At 36.4% G+C, this 18,609-nt stretch overlaps 1 protein-coding gene across 2 annotated transcripts in view; it reads left to right on the plus strand.

Annotated features, from left to right (window-relative positions):
- The window catches only part of LOC149926074 (5-hydroxytryptamine receptor-like), a 56,719-nt gene that overhangs the window by 24,703 nt on the left and 13,407 nt on the right, over positions 1-18,609 (plus strand). For both annotated transcript variants that reach the window (XR_016476874.1, XM_090160174.1), the window contains exons 2-3: positions 5,426-5,704; positions 10,237-10,522. Coding sequence is in view for 1 of the 2 variants with exons in the window: in XM_090160174.1 (XP_090016300.1) it covers positions 5,426-5,704; positions 10,237-10,522 (565 nt within the window). In the remaining variant the exon portion in view is untranslated. The remainder of the gene's footprint in view (positions 1-5,425; positions 5,705-10,236; positions 10,523-18,609) is intronic.

Consider the following 18,609-nt stretch of genomic DNA (forward strand, 5'->3'; position numbering starts at 1 on the left):
ATTCTAATCAGGATCTAATCATTCTAATCAGGATCTAATCATTCTAATCAGGATCTAATCATTCTAATCAGGATCTAATCATTCTAATCATGATCTAATCATTCTAATCATGATCTAATCATTCTAATCATGATCTAATCATTCTAATCATGATCTAATAATTCTAATCATGATCTAATCATGATCTAATCATGATCTAATCATGATCTAATCATTCTAATCATGATCTAATCATTCTAATCATGATCTAATCATTCTAATCATGATCTAATCATTCTAATCATGATCTAATCATTCTAATCATGATCTAATCATTCTAATCATGATCTAATCATTCTAATCATGATCTAATCATTCTAATCATGATCTAATCATTCTAATCATGATCTAATCATTCTACTCATGATCTAATCATGATCTAATCTTTTTAATTACATTTAATCATTCTACTCATGATCTAATCATGATCTAATCTTTTTAATTACATTTAATCATTTTAATTAGATTTAATTATTTTAATCAGATTTAATCAATATAATCGGTCGAATCATTAAAATCAAAACTAAAGTACGATTTAATCATTTTAATTAGATTTAATTATTTTAATCAGATTTAATTATTTTAATCAGATTTAATCAATATAATCGGTCGAATCATTAAAATCAAAACTAAAGTACGATTTAATCATACTAATCACGATATAATTTTTTAATCAGGATTTAATCATTTTTAACAGATTTAATCATTTAATTATGATTTAATCAGATTTTAACATTCTAATCATGATTAAACGTTATTTAATCAACTTAATCGTGATTAAATTGAATTTAATCAAAAGAATCACGATTAAATCGGATTTAATCTTTAGAGGGGTGCGTCGTTAATCAAGGAAGTCACCTGCCCCTTGATTTTGTCTCTTAAATAAGCGCGAAAAGAGAGGAGCGTCTATTTTGGGTGAGCGGAATACAAAATACCCTGATCTGTCTAGCTAATTGTCTTTACATATCTGCAAATTATAATTACAATGACCTGATCAGGAAGCAGTTAATTATAAAAGTTAATCATCCCATATTTTACTGTTAGAGCTAATTTTTGTGGGAGTTACAATTACATTTCTTTGCCGGTGAATGTGTAAAACAATTCCTCGAACCATTTCAAGGATTACGAAAAAACTGGTCTAAAATGTTTTGACCAGAATTTCTCTAGATTTAAATCACTTTTTAGCTTTAACTTAGCTTTAATCAGTAGCGTTATCCTATAAACACGCGTCAAGTTTAATCCCCAAAAAAGTTAGTTTTGGCGTCTTGCGCCGAGTGGCTCTGCGGGTAGGTCATTCATATTGAAATAAAATGGCGCTTATTTCTAAAGCGATTCAGATTGACACCGAATTGGAAATAGCTATTCCGCAGCGTTTAGACTAATTTTGTAGATAAATTTAATTAAGGTTTTGGTCAAGTTCTAAAATGATATATTCCCATATTCCGACAATTGGGAATGTTAGGGCCTTCTTAGGACCGCAAGTTACGTGGTTATTGCTATCAGATGAAGCGTGTCAACGCTCTTAGGCGCGCTGGACAGTCGCCGTTAAACGTTCCGCTGCGCTTCGCTTAACCTCACTATTCAACCGCGGAGATATTGAATGAAAACGGCACGCAAAATTGAAGCCGTTCACTTTGGCAGAAATATCGGTTTTCTTCGTAAAAAGCGAAGAGCAACGCCGCCTGTCGTCAGTTTGGAGAAATGGAAAGACAGAAAATAAGGTGCGCGGCTGAATCTAAGCTGCCTCAGTGTGTTATTGAGTTTGACATCTGGAAGAGATATTTTAGCCCGACGCGCCGCCGTGTTTAGCTCAAATATCAAGATCCATCGCGTCGTAACGGATGTCTGCAGACTTGCCCGGGCTCGTTGGTTCCCTCCCCCCCCCCCCCCTACGGAAATGTTATTTTTCTTTTCATTAGGAAACAGACGTAACGGGGAAATACAGCCACAACCGCTTACTTCCCCCTCCCCTTGATACGCGGGCAGGCTTTTACCGGTCCTCCTGTCTCGCTTTGCCTTTCTTTGTAAAAAGTTCATCCCCCTTTCCCCCCCAAATCTGTCTGTCAAGTTGGTCGCTTTCCACGCTCGCTTCCGACGAAAAATATACGAATTTATGCAGTTTACTATTGGTAAATATTTTTACCATATTTTAAGGTTTTTATTTACCGGGTATCTATAAAAAATATTTAAAGCAAGTGTCGGCTCAACGTGAAGTAGTTCTTTTTTAGACAGATGTCGCTAGCGTCGAACTAAAACCAAAATAGTTTAAAAGTTTCATTTTGACCCAAAAGGCGGGTACTTATAGGTACCCCTCGCGTTGATTGGATCGTTTGTTAATTGGTCAATAACATAAATTGCAATAATTTTAAACAATATATTTTCTATGGGATATATAATTTAGGTTAAAGTCCACTAAATATAGTATAAGAATAATAATACTTGACTGATGACGGTATCATTTGGCTATTTTAAATTTAAGCTTCGTTTGCCATAGATGGCAGCTCGCTCTCCACAAAAGTCGCTTTTTTTCGAAGAATCGGATAGATTCATGGCCATCTCTAATAACGGGGGCCTTTTCATAATACAGGTGGCAATGATAGAGCCGACAGTTGCTTTAAGAGGACTATAAAGTCGAATTTCAGTTTTTCAACACTACGAACGCTGTTGATTGACTTTTTATAGTGAAACTTCTGTAACTATATGCAAGGACAGTAGATACAGGGACGAGAAAGCAGGAAAAACAAACCGCGGCCATTGTTAAGACGTGGTTCACCATGGACAGTATTATTGTAGTTAGTTTTTACCATTTTGATGTTAAATGAAAATAAAACTACGAGCGTAAATAAAAAATGCCCATTTGTTTTGAACACTTAAGCCTCGTCAAGAACCGTTAAAATTAGGTGACCGCCATTTTTTTGAACACTTAAGCCTCGTCAAGAGCCGTTAAAATTAGGTGACCGCCATTTTTTTTGAACACTTAAGCCTCGTCAAGAACCGTTAAAATTAGGTGACCGCCATTTTTTTGTTTACAACTAACTCTCCTTGCGTTTAGGTCGTTTTAGCTGATATATTCCAACAGAGGCCGCCAATACACTTTCTCGTCCCTGTATCTACTGTCCTTGCTATATGTAGCGTATTTACTGATAAGTATCCTGCTAGACATATATTTATATTTGTTATGCGGAAATTAACTATTAGAGATAATTGTTTAATAATCTCTGTAAAGTAACCCGTCTAAAGTTCTAAACGAAGCTGATCGAGTCCTTCACATAAATTCAAATGTTGCTTGGTGGTTCGGCATTTTTACCCACCTTTTCTGTCGACAATTTAATTCCCTGATGTCCTGACTTTCTGTTAACAATTTAATTCCCTGATATCTCGCTGACTTTTCTGTCAACAATTAAATTCCCTGATATTTGGCTGAATTCTCTGTCGACGATTTAATTCCCTGATGTCCCTGACTTTCTGTCAACAATTAAATTCCCTGATATTTCGCTGACTTTTCGGTCAACAATTTAATTCCGTGATATTTCGCTGACTTTTCTGCTAACAATTTAAATCCCTGATATTTCGCTGACTCCTCTGTCAACAATTAATTCCCTGATGTCCCTGACTTTCTGTTAACAATTTAAATAATTTATATTTCGCTGACTTCTCTGTCAACAATTAATTCCTTGATGTCCATGACTTACTGTTAAGAATTTAATTCCCTGATATTTCGCTGACTTTTCTGACAAAAATGTAATTTGTCTTCGGCTACTTTAAGATAAATCTTCAGAATTTTTTAAATAAATATTTCATTTAAAACTACAGATACCAAATGAGATAATATTATGAGACTATAATATCTGTGTATTTAAAGAAAAGAACAGAGTTTAGCTTTAAAATTATTTTTAAACTGAGTAGAAGTTGAAACAACTAAAGAAGATTTAACTAAATTAAATTTACATGAATACATAAATATTTAACCATGGGAAAGCCACCGAATGAAAATATTTGCTGCCTAACTTCTCATAAATGATCAAAAATGTCGTAGTTATTTTGTATGTTGTGTTTAAACCAAATTGACTTGAAGATTTTTTGGGTGACTCTAGACCGAAGATTAAGTTTTTTCAAATATATAACTTTCTCTAACTTCTGGTAGGTAATTAGGTGTACAAATCCATGACCGCAGAGATCGGGCCTGGGCCCCGGTAAAATATAAGTTCCGGGCTTCAAGAGAGCCGTTTCTACTGGAGATAGCTATAATTTTTCGGAGATAAACTCGGGAAAAGTATACCTCGTTTGTTCAAACGCGGGCCCCAGGATGCACCGGCCCCGCTAATTTGTACCCGTTTCCCCCCTCTCTTGTCGGGCCTGTTCAAATCGTAGGTAATTACGGTAAATCGCTTAAGAGAATCACTGAAAATCAACGAGAAATCACAGAGTTATCAGTGAAAATAAACGAGTTATTTTCGAAAATCAGTAATCAGGTGTACAAAGATTTTACGAGTGACTATACCCCCTTGCTACCTTATACCGAAACATTTTTTAGTCAAACCAAGACGTCTTTTAGGTTCAACACGGTAACACCAGCCAACATTTTTGCAAAACATTGTCGACCAACACGAGTGTCAAACCGAGTCTCAAACCGAGTTGCTTCGTGTGAACTAGGAGCAACACACGCAAGGAGAACGCAGCTAGCCTTTAAACACGCTAACGCAGGGTTGTGTACAAATTTCATTGGACGAGCCTTTACGCTGAACGTTTTACGAAAGGGGGAAGACAATATCACAATTTTCCCCTTCCGACGGCAGCAGGCGCTAAAGCGTCTAACCAATGAAAACTGTACGCAAGAAAATAGAGGACTTTGGACGGGCTGCGTTCTACTTGTGTCTGTTGCACCTAGGTGTGAATGGAGAAAAATATTTCGCAAGTTTTGACAAACGGCCAGTTTTTTAACCGATACTTAGTACAAATATTAAAATAAAATATCTTTCATCGTTATATAATGCCAAATAAGCTATTATTGAACTTCGATGAAATAGTTTGGTATATTTGGAAAAGAAAAAGCTGCTTAAAAACTGTAGCATTTATTTTTCTACCATTGCGAAAATAACTTCGATCCATCTGGAATCAAGAAAATTTGAATCCAATACTGTTTGGATCAAAATTCTTTTGATCAATACATTGTAATTTGGTCATATATAAAACATACTGCATTGTAATTTTCGATCAAATTAGAATTTGTATCTTCTCAATTTTTGATATAATTTTGGAATTAAATTTGTAAAGCCTCAAAAAGGAACTACGTTTTACCGCGGCGGAGTACAAGTTTGGATATATAGTTAAATTGCTGAAAGTGCCAGATTTTATTGTTGATATGACTGAAATCTTTGTCTCGCAGGTAACGGGCCAATGGCGTTTAGGAACGCTTCTGTGCGAGTTGTGGACGTCATGCGACGTCATGTGCTGCACGGCGTCCATTCTGCACTTGCTGGCCATCGCGGTGGACCGCTACTGGGCGGTGACGTCGGTGGACTACGCCTGTTCTCGGAGCGCTCCGCGGATCTGGGCCATGATCGTCATCGTGTGGGCTGTGTCCATCGCCGTGTCCGTGGCCCCCGTCTTCGGCTGGAAGGACAGTGGCTTCGAAGACAGGATCGAAATCGAAAAGAAGTGCATGGTAAGGGACACAGATTTGCTAATTTTGTTTCTTGAGGACATAATGTACGGGGTGAGGAGTAAAATAAATTTTGTGACGCGATAACTAACGCTAGTTACCTAAAAACAGTTGATATTTTACAAAAGCGACATAAGACCCAAAGGTGTGTCAGAAAGGTCAATCGTTCAGTGGGAGCTTGTTGCACTGACAAGGAGAGTACCCGAGGTGTTTACTGCCGATTTTTTTCCAAGTCGGGCGAAATGTAGACCTATATGAGATATGAAATTTCCCAAAAGAGACGTTGCACTACCCGTTTATTCCCATTCGACCGAAATCCCATTCGACCGAAAGAATTTTAAAATGTAGCCCAATTGGCGGGGTGATTTGGTATTTATTTATAAGGTATGTACTATCGAAGATCCATGTTTAGGTTAGGTTAGGTTAGGATAGGTTAGGTTAGGTTAGGTTAGAGTTGGTTAAGTTTACTATTTCAGTTTTGGTTCAGTTACTTTTCTTGACTAGGTGAAGATAAAAATATAATGAATGCTCATTCCAAAAGCCAATTTATATAGCAGCGTTCGGTCGAATGGGACACATAAAAGCGTTCGGTCGAATGGGACACATAAAAACCGCACGTTTCGGCGGAATTCGGTCGAATGGGACACCTCAAAAACCGCCTTCGGTCGAATGGGATTTCGGTCGAATGGGACTAAAGCGCACTACCCATTCGATTTGTCATTTCAACCGAAAATGTTTTTGACCACTTCAAACAATTTTACCCCAAATGTGTTCCAATTTACCCAAACTTGATGAAATTTACCTAAATGTGGTCCAAACTACCCATTTCGTGATTTTAAATTTTTTTAAAAAACAGAGAAAATCGCATGCTTTTTTAAATGGAGATTTTTTTGTTTTAAGTGATCAAAAACATTTTCGGTTGGCATGGCAAATTGAATGGGTAGTGCAACGTCTCCTTTTGGGAAATTTCATATCTCCTATAGGTCAACATTACGCCCGACTTTGAACAAAATCGGCAATAAACACCTCGGGTTTATGAGGGGAATGAACTGGGATACGGGGGTAAGAATGACGTGTCAGCTACGTCATCAAATTTTAAAATTTTCTCCGCTCCAGCGCCACCGAGTGAGGTGTTTTAGAGAAAATCGCGCTAGACCATAGACTAAATATACAGTTGCTAGTACAATTCCAACTATTAGGTTATGTAGTCTATAGTGAGACTAGCTCTCGCTAGATGCAAGAGATGCTAGATGGTTTAGCAGGCGCGAAGGTACACTTGACACACTTTTGGGTCTTATGTCGCTTTGGTATTTTAGCAATAGATGATGGTCCACTGGCATAATGGTCATATTACCCCCGTTACGAAAGGGGGGGGGGGGAGTAAAAACGTCACCAATGTACGCTTCAATGGCGTCGAAAGACGTAAGTTTTACAGAACCAATGAGTCTATTGAATTTTAAAGCAAATGGCGGCTCTAAAAATGTTTACAAAAATGCATCTAAAAGCGTTTCTAGATGGCAGCACGTTCCGGGGAGTTGTCTGCCATCTATCACGTGATTCCGAAAAGTCAATCAACGCTAGAAGATCCCAATTTGCCACACCTTTTAGGCTAGATTTTGATGCTTACTCAACTTGTTATGATTAATACACTAACGACATCTAGTGCGAGCGAATGCAACTAGACAGGAGCCGCCACTTGCTTTAAGGGGAGAGTCATACTAATAGAGTATGAGGTGGATTACAGGAGGAACGCTACAAATCGCCTCAAGATAGACATTCTGCCAAAGTATATATAAATACTTTCTCGATCATACCTTTCTTCACTATATAGTTCTTGGTGTAATTCCGTAACATACTTTTTGAAAATTTAAATTTAATAATGAGCTTTTTTAATATTTGGCTAACTTTAATGTTAGTATCTTTTCACATCAACAATAATAAAAAAAAAACAAAAAAAAACTCTTTTGAAATTTTGGAATTTAAAAATTTCAATTTTTTTCGTAGTTTTCCGCATCAGCGGTTCAACTACGCCCACCCAAATCGATTTGAAGGATAAAATAATCAAAATTGTTGCGATGCAGATTCTACCAAGAATGTATTTATTTATACTTGTGACGCTTATTTGTCGATGCCTCTAATCCCCCTCGAAGCTAGGAGCAACAAACGCAGCACCCCACAAAAGGAGAACGCAACCCGTCAAAAGTCGTGCATTTTCTTGCGTACAGTTTTCATTGGTTAGACTCTTTAGCGCCAGTTGCCGTCGGAGGGAAAAATTCGGAAATTGTCTTCCCCCTTTCCGTAAAACGTTCAGGGTAAAGGCTCGTCCAATGAAATTTGTAGACAAAACTGCGTTAGCGTGTTTCAAGGGTAGCTGCGTTCTCCTTGTGCTTGTTGCTCCTAGCTAACAGTATGATCTTCCCTTTACCATTCAATAAAATCAGTCTGGTATCTCATTCGTTGCCTAAGACTGACGCCTTCCGAAGCGATTGAGGCACGCGCCGGTGACGTTTTAGCATGCCCCCTCTCGTGCTAGTGGTAAATTAGACCATGTTGACCACACATCGTCTCAACATAGTCATTTTTCGCTAGAAGAAATAAATACTAAATACATACTTGATTCAACTATGAATCTACTTAACCCATGAATATGGAATAGCCTGGGTCACCTCCGGCGACGCGTGGGGCGGAGCCAATTTCTAGTGACGTATTCAAAGTAGGATTCAGCAGTTATTTATCAGCAGTCGAAGCGTTAGTTCCTAAAATGACGCGTTATAATTCCTTTTCGCAGTATTTATCATTAATCTATTTAATTAAATAGATTTACGTATTTATTAGAACTGTTATTATTATAACAGAGCATTTATTATTGATTTGCGTACATTTGTCCGAATGCCGGAAAACGTATTTCATTTGCCCGAAAAATTTATCACAACTTTTGTTGGTGATTTAGTCGTTCAATTTATGTTAACTTTACTGGCGAATTTCATTTTGTCCGTTTTTTCGAACATTAGGAATTGGTTGGTTTTTTTTAAATATTGTTATTATAAGAAAATAGTAACCTTAACGTGAACCTAACCTAACATAAAATATCCACAACATTCAAATATACAATAAATAGATATAGCAGCAATTAGGAATTTGAACAAACAACGATATTTACAATGTAGTTTTTTATTTTTTATTCTTGCACTAAAAAAAATCCGGACCAAAAAAAACAGTAATAAGAAATACTAATTTAGCGACAGAATTCGGACAAATGATGCAACCGATTCGGACGAATGAAACAAACAAGTTGTCCAATTCGAACAATTGAAACATTTGTTATTTCGGCGGTTCGGACGAATGAAATTGGAACAAATGTACCTATCCCTTATTATTTATTAATAATATGGCAAACATTGACTCAGATTTTCTTCCGTTTGAGAGATAGTTTGTATGTTTAAATTGTTAAAACCTTACAGGTACTCGATAGAATCGCTTTCAAAACATCGGAGTTACATTCCTACATTTTGTATTTTATTCTAGAAATATTTTTTTACTATAAACCTAATCTTTTACAAAATAGCGTGAACCGTCCGTAAGAAGTCATTTCGCGGCTATTTTGCAATTTTTGCTCTCGTAAACTATCTGGCGCTAAAATGACATCATTTCCGAATTCGTTCTTATTGGCTTAAAAAGGTAAATCACTCGTATGGCGCGAAAATAACCTCCACCCACCCCACGTTCTGTAAGAGTATACCCAATGAGGTAGAATAAATAGATATCGAAATCCGCCTTCCACGACCTACCGTTTCGCGGGACAGTATTTGTTGAGTTGGAGAGTTAGGCCTAGGAAATGAACTGAATCAAATCGTGTTGGCGCCATCTATCGTGTTATTGGAAAACTAAAACTTAATATAATTTGCAAAAGTGTCTGCTTATAGAAACAGATGGCGCCAACACGATTGGATAAAGTTGAAACTTAAGCCTAATTCTATGACAAATAAAACGTGTCCCGCGAATCCCAGATTTGTTTTGATCTCTAGTTCATATTCTACCTCATTGAGTATTCCGTAGCTAATGATAGAGTTCAATAGTGCTTTAAGTCGGAAAATTTTCCGTATTGTTCCGCAAAAAAAATTAATTCCATGATTAGTCTAATATATTGTTTGCAAATTGAAATAAAGTGGCATTTTCGCCTCATTTCTTCGGATCTAAAAGTAAAACTAAACCTCTAGACTAGTTTAAACTGATTAACAATGTAACACTATTAATGGTTTGTATGATATTAGACATTTTATATCGATAAATAGTTAAAAACATTAAAAAACCCTAAAAAGTAATTTATGTCTAAATTTCTTATTTTTACGATTTCCGAAAAAGTTTCCGCAATTCGTAAAATATCCGAAAGATTTTCCGCATTTTATTTTTCCGAAAAATTAACAACACTTTAGTTCAATATTCATGGGTTAAATAGATTTATGATTCAACTAAATCCTGGTTAATATATTAACATATATTCCGCGGAGATGACAGATTCCGCGTGAATATTGCAGGTGAGCCAGAACGTGGCGTACCAGGTCTTCGCCACTTGTTCATCGTTCTACCTGCCGCTGGTGCTGATCCTGCTGCTGTACTGGAAGATCTACCAGGTGGCGCGCAAGCGGATCCGACATAAGCCGGGAAAGAGCGCCGTACTTATGCAACTTCCGGACCAGAAAAAGAAGACTTCCAAGAAACGTCTGAATTTTCAACTCGGAGGACGCCGGAAGTCCAAAATGAAGCGTAACCTCAACAATGTGGATCACGAAGAATCCCTGTCGGAACTTCCGCCTCTCACTGGTTCGTACAAAACAGCCTCCCCCCCCCCTCGTGTATATCCCAATTACCTCGCTGCCCCGTCAAAAAAATCGATTTATGTATGTCAGGAAGCTCTCGTACCAAGTTTGGCGGGTTCGTAAAGAATTGGCGCTTAAAATATTCCTAGCAACCTATATATTAGAATGAAAATGAATAGTCGAATAGTTGATGTTTTCAAAAGTATATAAGAGCTGAGTAAATAAGTTCATAAGAACCACCTATGGACTGCATTGCAAAGAGCTGAGGTATACTTTACGTTGTCTCTAGGGACCCGACTGAGAACTGAACGAATATCAAACGTATAATTTAAGATGCGATTGATGTTAATTATTTAACTACTAGACATGTGAAAATACTTTTTTTTTGGAGATAGAATCGAATATAAAATTTTTGTTTCATTGCCACGTCAAATATTTAAAACGTCGAATACTTTGATCGAATGTTTCTGACTGAAAAAAAAACAGGGCCAGTTTACTAATCAAATACCAAATAGAATTTCGAATAAAATATCAAATATATGTTTCCTAGCACCGTCAAATACCAAATCGAATATTTAAAATGTCGAATACTTTGATCGAATGTTTCTGACTTCAAAAAAAAACAGAGCCAGTTTACTAATCAAATACCAAATATAATTTTGAATCGAATATCAAATATTTGTTCCTAGCACCATCAAATACCAAATCGAATATTTAAAATGTCGAATACTTTGATCGAATGTTTCTGACTTCAAAAAAAACAGAGCCAGTTTACTAATCAAATACCAAATATAATTTTGAATCGAATATCAAATATTTGTTCCTAGCACCATCAAATACCAAATCGAATATTTAAAATGTCTAATACTTTGATCGAATGTTTCTGACTTAAAAAAAAACAGAGCCAGTTTACTAATCAAATACCAAATATAATTTTGAATCGAATATCAAATATTTGTTCCTAGCACCATCAAATACCAAATCAAATATTTAAAATGTCTAATACTTTGATCGAATGTTTCTGACTGAAAAAAAAACAGGGCCAGTTTACTAATCAAATACCAAGTAGAATTTCGAATAAAATATCAAATATATGTTTCCTAGCACCGTCAAATACCAAATCGAATATTTAAAATGTCGAATACTTTGATCGAATGTTTCTGACTTAAAAAAATACAGAGCCAGTTTACTAATCAAATACCAAATATAATTTTGAATCGAATATCAAATATTTGTTCCTAGCACCATCAAATACCAAATCGAATATTTAAAATGTCGAATACTTTGATCGAATGTTTCTGACTGAAAAAAAAGGGCCAGTTTACTAATCAAATACCAAATAGAATTTCGAATCGAATATCAAATATTTGTTCCTAGCACCGCAAGTACCAAATCGAATATTTAAAACATCAAATACTTTGGTCGAATGTTTCTGACTGAAAAAAGGGCCAGTTAACTAATCAAATTTTACTTTGCTGCTCTAGAAAATTCAAAAACAAGCCAGGGCTTTTTAATCTAACCATTAAGAGTCCTAACAGCTGTCTGAGTACAGGTACCGTTCTTAACTATTACGCCTCATAACAGGGAAACTTTGATGGCCTTAAATCTCTACTACCAAGAAAAACCTCACGGTTATTCGATCAGTGTGGCAAACTACGAGTATTTGAATTCCAAATATTTCCACCCCCTTATTCTAAATATTCGACTATTTGCTTAGCAAAAACGAATGTTCACGAACATTTTTTAAAAACTATTCTATTTGACGAATCGAATATTCGATTTGGCATTCGAATTAATTGATGATACCACCAATCTGAAATCTTGAATTTTTTATTTATTTAAATACATTTTTACATTTTAATGCGTGGAACATTTCTTAAACATGACTTAAGATGAGATCCCACCAGATGGGGTAAAGACCTCCTCAGCATCGCTCTGTACGGTTAGAGTACCGCTCAAATAAATAGTCAATAACCAGAAGCTCGTAAGAGCCTGAACGTTTCCTTTTCTTTTAATTAAATAATAAGGGACTTAAAACCAGCTAGGCTAATACACTGTTAGGACACTTAAACAGGTGGCCGGGTTACAATGCAGTAGGAGGGTGATGGCAAGCCCTTCATGCCACAAGAGCCAACAATTAACATTTACGTGTTTAGAAGTGTTGAAACTGTAATTAATAATATAAACACAGAATCTGTTGGTCTCTATAAGTATCAAGAACAATGGCTAACTTAAAACACCAATTTTATAAATGTGTTATAAAATAATTAATTGTCTAATACGTTATTACCTATTTAACAAAAAAATAAACCCCATCCATTTAATACACCTTCTATAAAATACTACTTATTTACTTTGTGGTTATTTACTTTTGTGTATAGAGAGGCAGAAGGCTTGGCCCGATTTTTCATGAACCAGGGAGGCTCATAAAAGGATTCACTGGCAAACCTGCCAACCTAGTTGTCTGTATAAATAGTGGATTTTTTTATCAAAATCTTACTCATTTAACGGTTATCATTTTATACAAACCATTATAAATAGTTAATTAACTATATCTCATTAATTTTGTAAATAGTTCAGTTATGGTCTTACTTTATTTTGAAATATACCATCTTCACGTAGGCTACCTTAGCTTTATTTTGAAAATCGACTTTATGGGTGACGCTTCTGAATAACCAATCAAATAGGAATGAGCATACTCAGAATTGTTAAGGGGGAAGACTACAGTGGCCATTGTCTACTTTCGCACTATTTCAAGCTGAACTCTTTTAATTTTGTTTTTTAACTTATAAAATTAATATTTAAGTGTAGAACAGCCTCTTGTTTAGTGATTAAAACAATTTTAAATTTAAAAGTAATTAATTTATTACGTTTTAATTCGAACCCCCGTAGCTAAACAAGTTGGGCAAGCGCCCAAACTACCCTTTAGTTAGGACCTTATATCTCGTTATCTATTAATATTAGAATTATCAAAATTATTTTAAGCTATAGAGGAAGGTTCAGCCTAATAAGAAAAATATAATTCAACTATGTAATTGTTAAAGCAAAAACACGAGAACCACCAATGGTCTAGAGAGTGAGGAGTAAAAACGCGAACAAGTAAAGAGACCAAGAAGTGGGGGAGAAAACTAAGCTTTATTGGGGAAAAATATAAGGTACTTCGGCCGATAGGCCTTCAAGGCGAAAAACTTTATTAGGACTAATAAAGCTTAGTTTTCTCCCCCACTTCTTGGTCTCTTTACTTGTTCGCGTTTTTACTCCTCATGTAATTGTTAAAACAGAAACGTTCAACTTGAACGAAAAAGAGGCTTTTACTGTATTCTTCCTCCTTAAAAGCAAGGATAAAAAAGTTTGCAAGTCCTACTGAAGTAGCGCTATGTTGTCTTTTTTAAAGTGTTTGGCCTGTTTAGCTAGGAATTTATTGAAAGGTCTTTTCCCGCCGTTTTGTATTCAAAAAAGAACAATTTAGCTCTCCAATTTTTTGACCAGTAAACTCAACTTTATTTCTGAAGTAGATTTTAAGCCCAGATCAACTTGATCGAGAATGGGTGGTTTTTGAAAAGGTGTTCTGGGGGAAAACCGCGAGATCTATCTGGCAGCCATGTCACAGCGCGTATAGAATCCGTGGCCTCTTTCCAGCCCACTTACCAGAGAAGATCTAGTTTATAATGCCCGCGGAATAATCTAATAAGATTGAACGCGACTTTACAAATTCGGAGAGCGTCCAATTTGCATATCTTTGGTTCTCCGTCGGCGAAGATATTTGATGGGGTGTCATCGCGCCGACGATAATAAACTGTCTCTTTGGCTAGCTTAGAATCAGACGCCTGTATTTTCCATCTATTAAGATTTCCCTGTCATCAACAGAGCGGATTAAATCAGGGTGTATTGTACGCGCGCCATTTGCCGGAAACCGCTCCAAAGACTATAATACTACATGTTGAAACCTTTCAAGTCGCGATCGGCTCAGTCCGGGATTTAAGTTCATTCCGTATTTAAGCGTAAAGGGTTTAGGTAATTGTTTCTTCAATTTCTCGTTATTTTAATGATGTATAATGATACGATCTTACCAGATGGTGCCAGATAAGTTTAAAACGAGGAAATTTTAAATTACCTCAAATTTAGGCATGTGCGAGTCTTGATTTTAGGAGTTCGAGTCGAGTTTTGAGTTTCTCACATTTCCATTACCGAGTTTCAAGTAATTAGGCTTACCTTAAAAAAGGGTTTCGAGTACTCGAACCGTTAGGCTTACAAGCTTTCGTGTACTCCAACCGTTAGGCTTAGCTTTCGTGTACTCAAACCGTTAGGCTTTCAACTGCTGAGCTGCATTTTGAACTTGAGTACTTTACTCAGAAATTTCCTCATGAAAAGAATAATTTCTGTGGCGTTTCATAGAAGCCATTTCGCGGTATCACAAACGTAAAACAATAATTATGTTCCTAAGCCTTTGGCAATCACTGGGGTATCTAAACAAAAGCCAGAACTTCACACCGGAGGAAACTTAAAGCAAGTCTCGGCTCTTTCAGAAAAAGAAAAAACACGTGAAAAATTACGCTCCTAGCATGTGCTTCCATCTGTTGGTTTATGTAGAAACTAATTAAATGCTGTTATAGCGCAATACTAAATGAAGGACCCGATTTCAAGACCCATCGTGGCTTGACTAACTTGTTTTGATTTTACTTTTGGCGACATCTATTGAGCGACATTCGAAACGAGTTGGAGCCGTGACTTGCTTTAACCAAAAACAAACTGAGCTCAAAAAACCAGGCACGCTGTAAGTCAGATTTCATTATCATATGGCACATGCTTAAAAATCATATAATAACGTGTAGACGTTAGCGGTAATAGTGAGCGTAGGGAGCTGTTAGCTCGCGTGTCATGAAGGGATTGCATTGTAGCCCGGTTACCTGTTTAAAGGCATTAAAAGTCGCTAGATGACTTGGGCCTAAGGTGGTGCCAAGGGTATTAGCCTCGCTAATTATTATTATTATTGACCCTTTCTACTCAAGGTCTTGGCGGGGTCATGGCAAAAACAAAAATGCACGTTGTTTACGGTTTTTTCGAAACTCGAGAGTAGTGCCTTGGATAAAATAAACGTTTCGAGTACTCGTAAAAAAACGTCGGCCTCAAATGAATACTCGAATTTTTTTGAGTTTTTCGATTTGGGTTTTCGAGTTTCGAATCGAGGCGAAACTCGATAGAATACTCGCACATGCCAACTAAAATTATGTTTTTTTAAGTTGGATTTTTTCTCACAATATGGGGGTCTAAACCTCCTATATTTTATAATTGTTCATATGTTTTCAATATATTCCTATAACTCCCTATAGTTTTAATTACATTATTAGCCTGTGTTTCCAATATTTGGGGAATTTTTCAGGCTTCACCCGTTTTAATTAGGTCTTTCGTTAACAAAATCATCAAATTTAAAAATAATTTTAAAACGTTATAAATCTTCGCTCCCTCCACTAATTATTCAACTAAATTCCCGTTATAAATCATAAACTTTAATTTAATAAGTATTTGAAATCTATACTTTTCTTTATTTTGCAAAACATTTATCCTATAAAATCCTGTAAATCAACTACAAATTTCCTATTTTTCCTATAAGATTTTTTTGAGTTTTCTGTGGTTACCCTGCGGTGACTCACTAAATGTAGCTTGGCAATTATTTAGGCTCTTTCCATGAGCGCACCCAGAGCGACCTTTCGGTGTCGACGCATCTGAACGGTCATGAAAATTACGCGACGCGATATCGCCGCCTGTTTCCATTGTCGAATCGAACCCCCACTGATGAGTAGATCGCTCCATTTGTAGTGCTACTAACTGGCACTTTGAAGCATTTATCCTAATATCTTCTTTCTAGCCCAATGCGGTGGATTAAGTCAAACTCGACTTTCACCCAAACTAATTTAACTTACGCTTACGCCCCAAATTTATACGTTCATATAAATGTAAAATTGACGGTGAAATTAGTGAAGCAGTTTGGATATATAATTCAGATTTTACCTGATCATGTGAGAAAAAGATAACGGGTTGATATGTTCAGATAGAAATTAGAAGCGCTAGATTTACCAGTTGTTTTTAATTCGGAAATTGGCTAAGAGGCACACCGAGTATAGAAGGAATAAGGAGAGAAACACCCAAAATGTAGTGAGAACGATGTGATGACCGTTTCCAAGAAACAAAAAGGAGCGATATTTTCTCCCCGGAACACCTCTTTTGTCGTGCCAAGAAGGTCGACCACTTTTATCGCACTAACCCGTTTCCATGACCGTTCAGATGCGTCGACACCGAAAGGTCGATCTGGGTGCGCTCATGGAAAGAGCCTCATTGTAGTCTTTGATTTCCTAAACTTCCGTGTTCGTACAATCATCTTACAGGCTTTTTGGGTTACATTTTTAAAATAATCTTTTCTATACAAAGAAATAACGATAAGTTTACATTATTTCAACAAGCACTATAAAAACCGTATCATGCAGGTCCGGGCTTTCTGAAATATTACTTCTTGAAGATGTTTTACTTAAGTGCCTATTCACGTAAATCACCTTATGCGTAAGAAAATAGTCATCACTTATACAAATATTTCCGAAATATACAACGATCAGTATACTTAGATGGCGCCACGTGCTCTATGAAGAAAATTGTCATTACTTAAACAAAATTTCGGCGTAAGGTTTCTAAATATTTGCGAAATATATAACGATCACTATATTTAGATGGCGCCACGTGCTCTATGAGGTATCTCTGCGCAGTTTCAAATATCAGCCAATCCGGAGTTCCCTCTCAAGAGGGCGTGCAGTGTTGAAGTAGCAGTTAAAAATTCCAGGGGTTTTACCATCTATAGAAGTAATTTTTTGTAAAAAATCAGAAAAAAAATTTTAATTTGTGCCATCTAGTAAAGAAAAAAGGATTAAAAGGGTTAAAGTATAAACCACATAACTCATGTTAGGTTGTTTTTCGAGTTACGTGGTTTTTCCTTTTAGGCGACGATTTGATATGAGGGCGGTTTCACACAACAAATTTATATTAAAAACAATAAACGAAAACCTGGTTAACGAGCGCCTGTCTAGACTCAGAGGCGCTGTATCGTAAACTATCACCGATTGTGCAACCTCTCCGTGAATCAGCGCAGCTTTCACAAAGAATAAAAACCGTTAAGAATCCATAAAAAAATTTCACTTTGTACTCAATACCTTGAAAGCTAGTGCTGCGAAATATTTACGCACTTTTGAGGTTTTCTTTGGGAGGGTTGAGTTTTATTATCAATCCGAAGAATAACGCGTTCTAAAAATAGTTTGGCGACGTCATGACTGTTACGGTGTTTTTGATTGATCAGTGTATTTTCTGTACACCTAGTTACAGTGAGAAAATTACTATCCGCAGTATATAAAATAGTTTTTACGAGATTAGTATTCATCTACCTAGCTGGCATAAGTTATTCACCGAAAATTGGTGATCAACGGAATCCGCGTCGATCATGGGAAAATACATGTTCTATTTAAATTGACGGGAGTTGGAATTTCAAAGATATTTCAGAAGTTATAAACTGATTTTGAGATTTCAGAGCAGGGTTTTCGTGATGATTTCTGGTTTTCAGGCTGATTTTGAGATTTCAGAGCAGGGTTTTCGTGATGATTTCTGGTTTTCAGGCTGATTTTGAGATTTCAGAGCAGGGTTTTCGTGATGATTTCTGGTTTTCAGGCTGATTTTGAGATTTCAGAGCAGGGTTTTCGTGATGATTTCTGGTTTTCAGGCTGATTTTGAGATTTCAGAGCAGGGTTTTCGTGATGATTTCTGGTTTTCAGGCTGATTTTGAGATTTCAGAGCAGGGTTTTCGTGATGATTTCTGGTTTTCAGGCTGATTTTGAGATTTCAGAGCAGGGTTTTCGTGATGATTTCTGGTTTTCAGGCTGATTTTGAGATTTCAGAGCAGGGTTTTCGTGATGATTTCTGGTTTTCAGGCTGATTTTGAGATTTCAGAGCAGGGTTTTCGTGATGATTTCTGGTTTTCAGGCTGATTTTGAGATTTCAGAGCAGGGTTTTCGTGATGATTTCTGGTTTTCAGGCTGATTTTGAGATTTCAGAGCA

Source organism: Leiobunum rupestre, chromosome 10 (assembly GCF_980474605.1).
Source record: "Leiobunum rupestre chromosome 10, qqLeiRupe1.1.hap1, whole genome shotgun sequence".
Classification (NCBI taxonomy): Eukaryota; Metazoa; Arthropoda; class Arachnida; order Opiliones; family Sclerosomatidae; genus Leiobunum; species Leiobunum rupestre.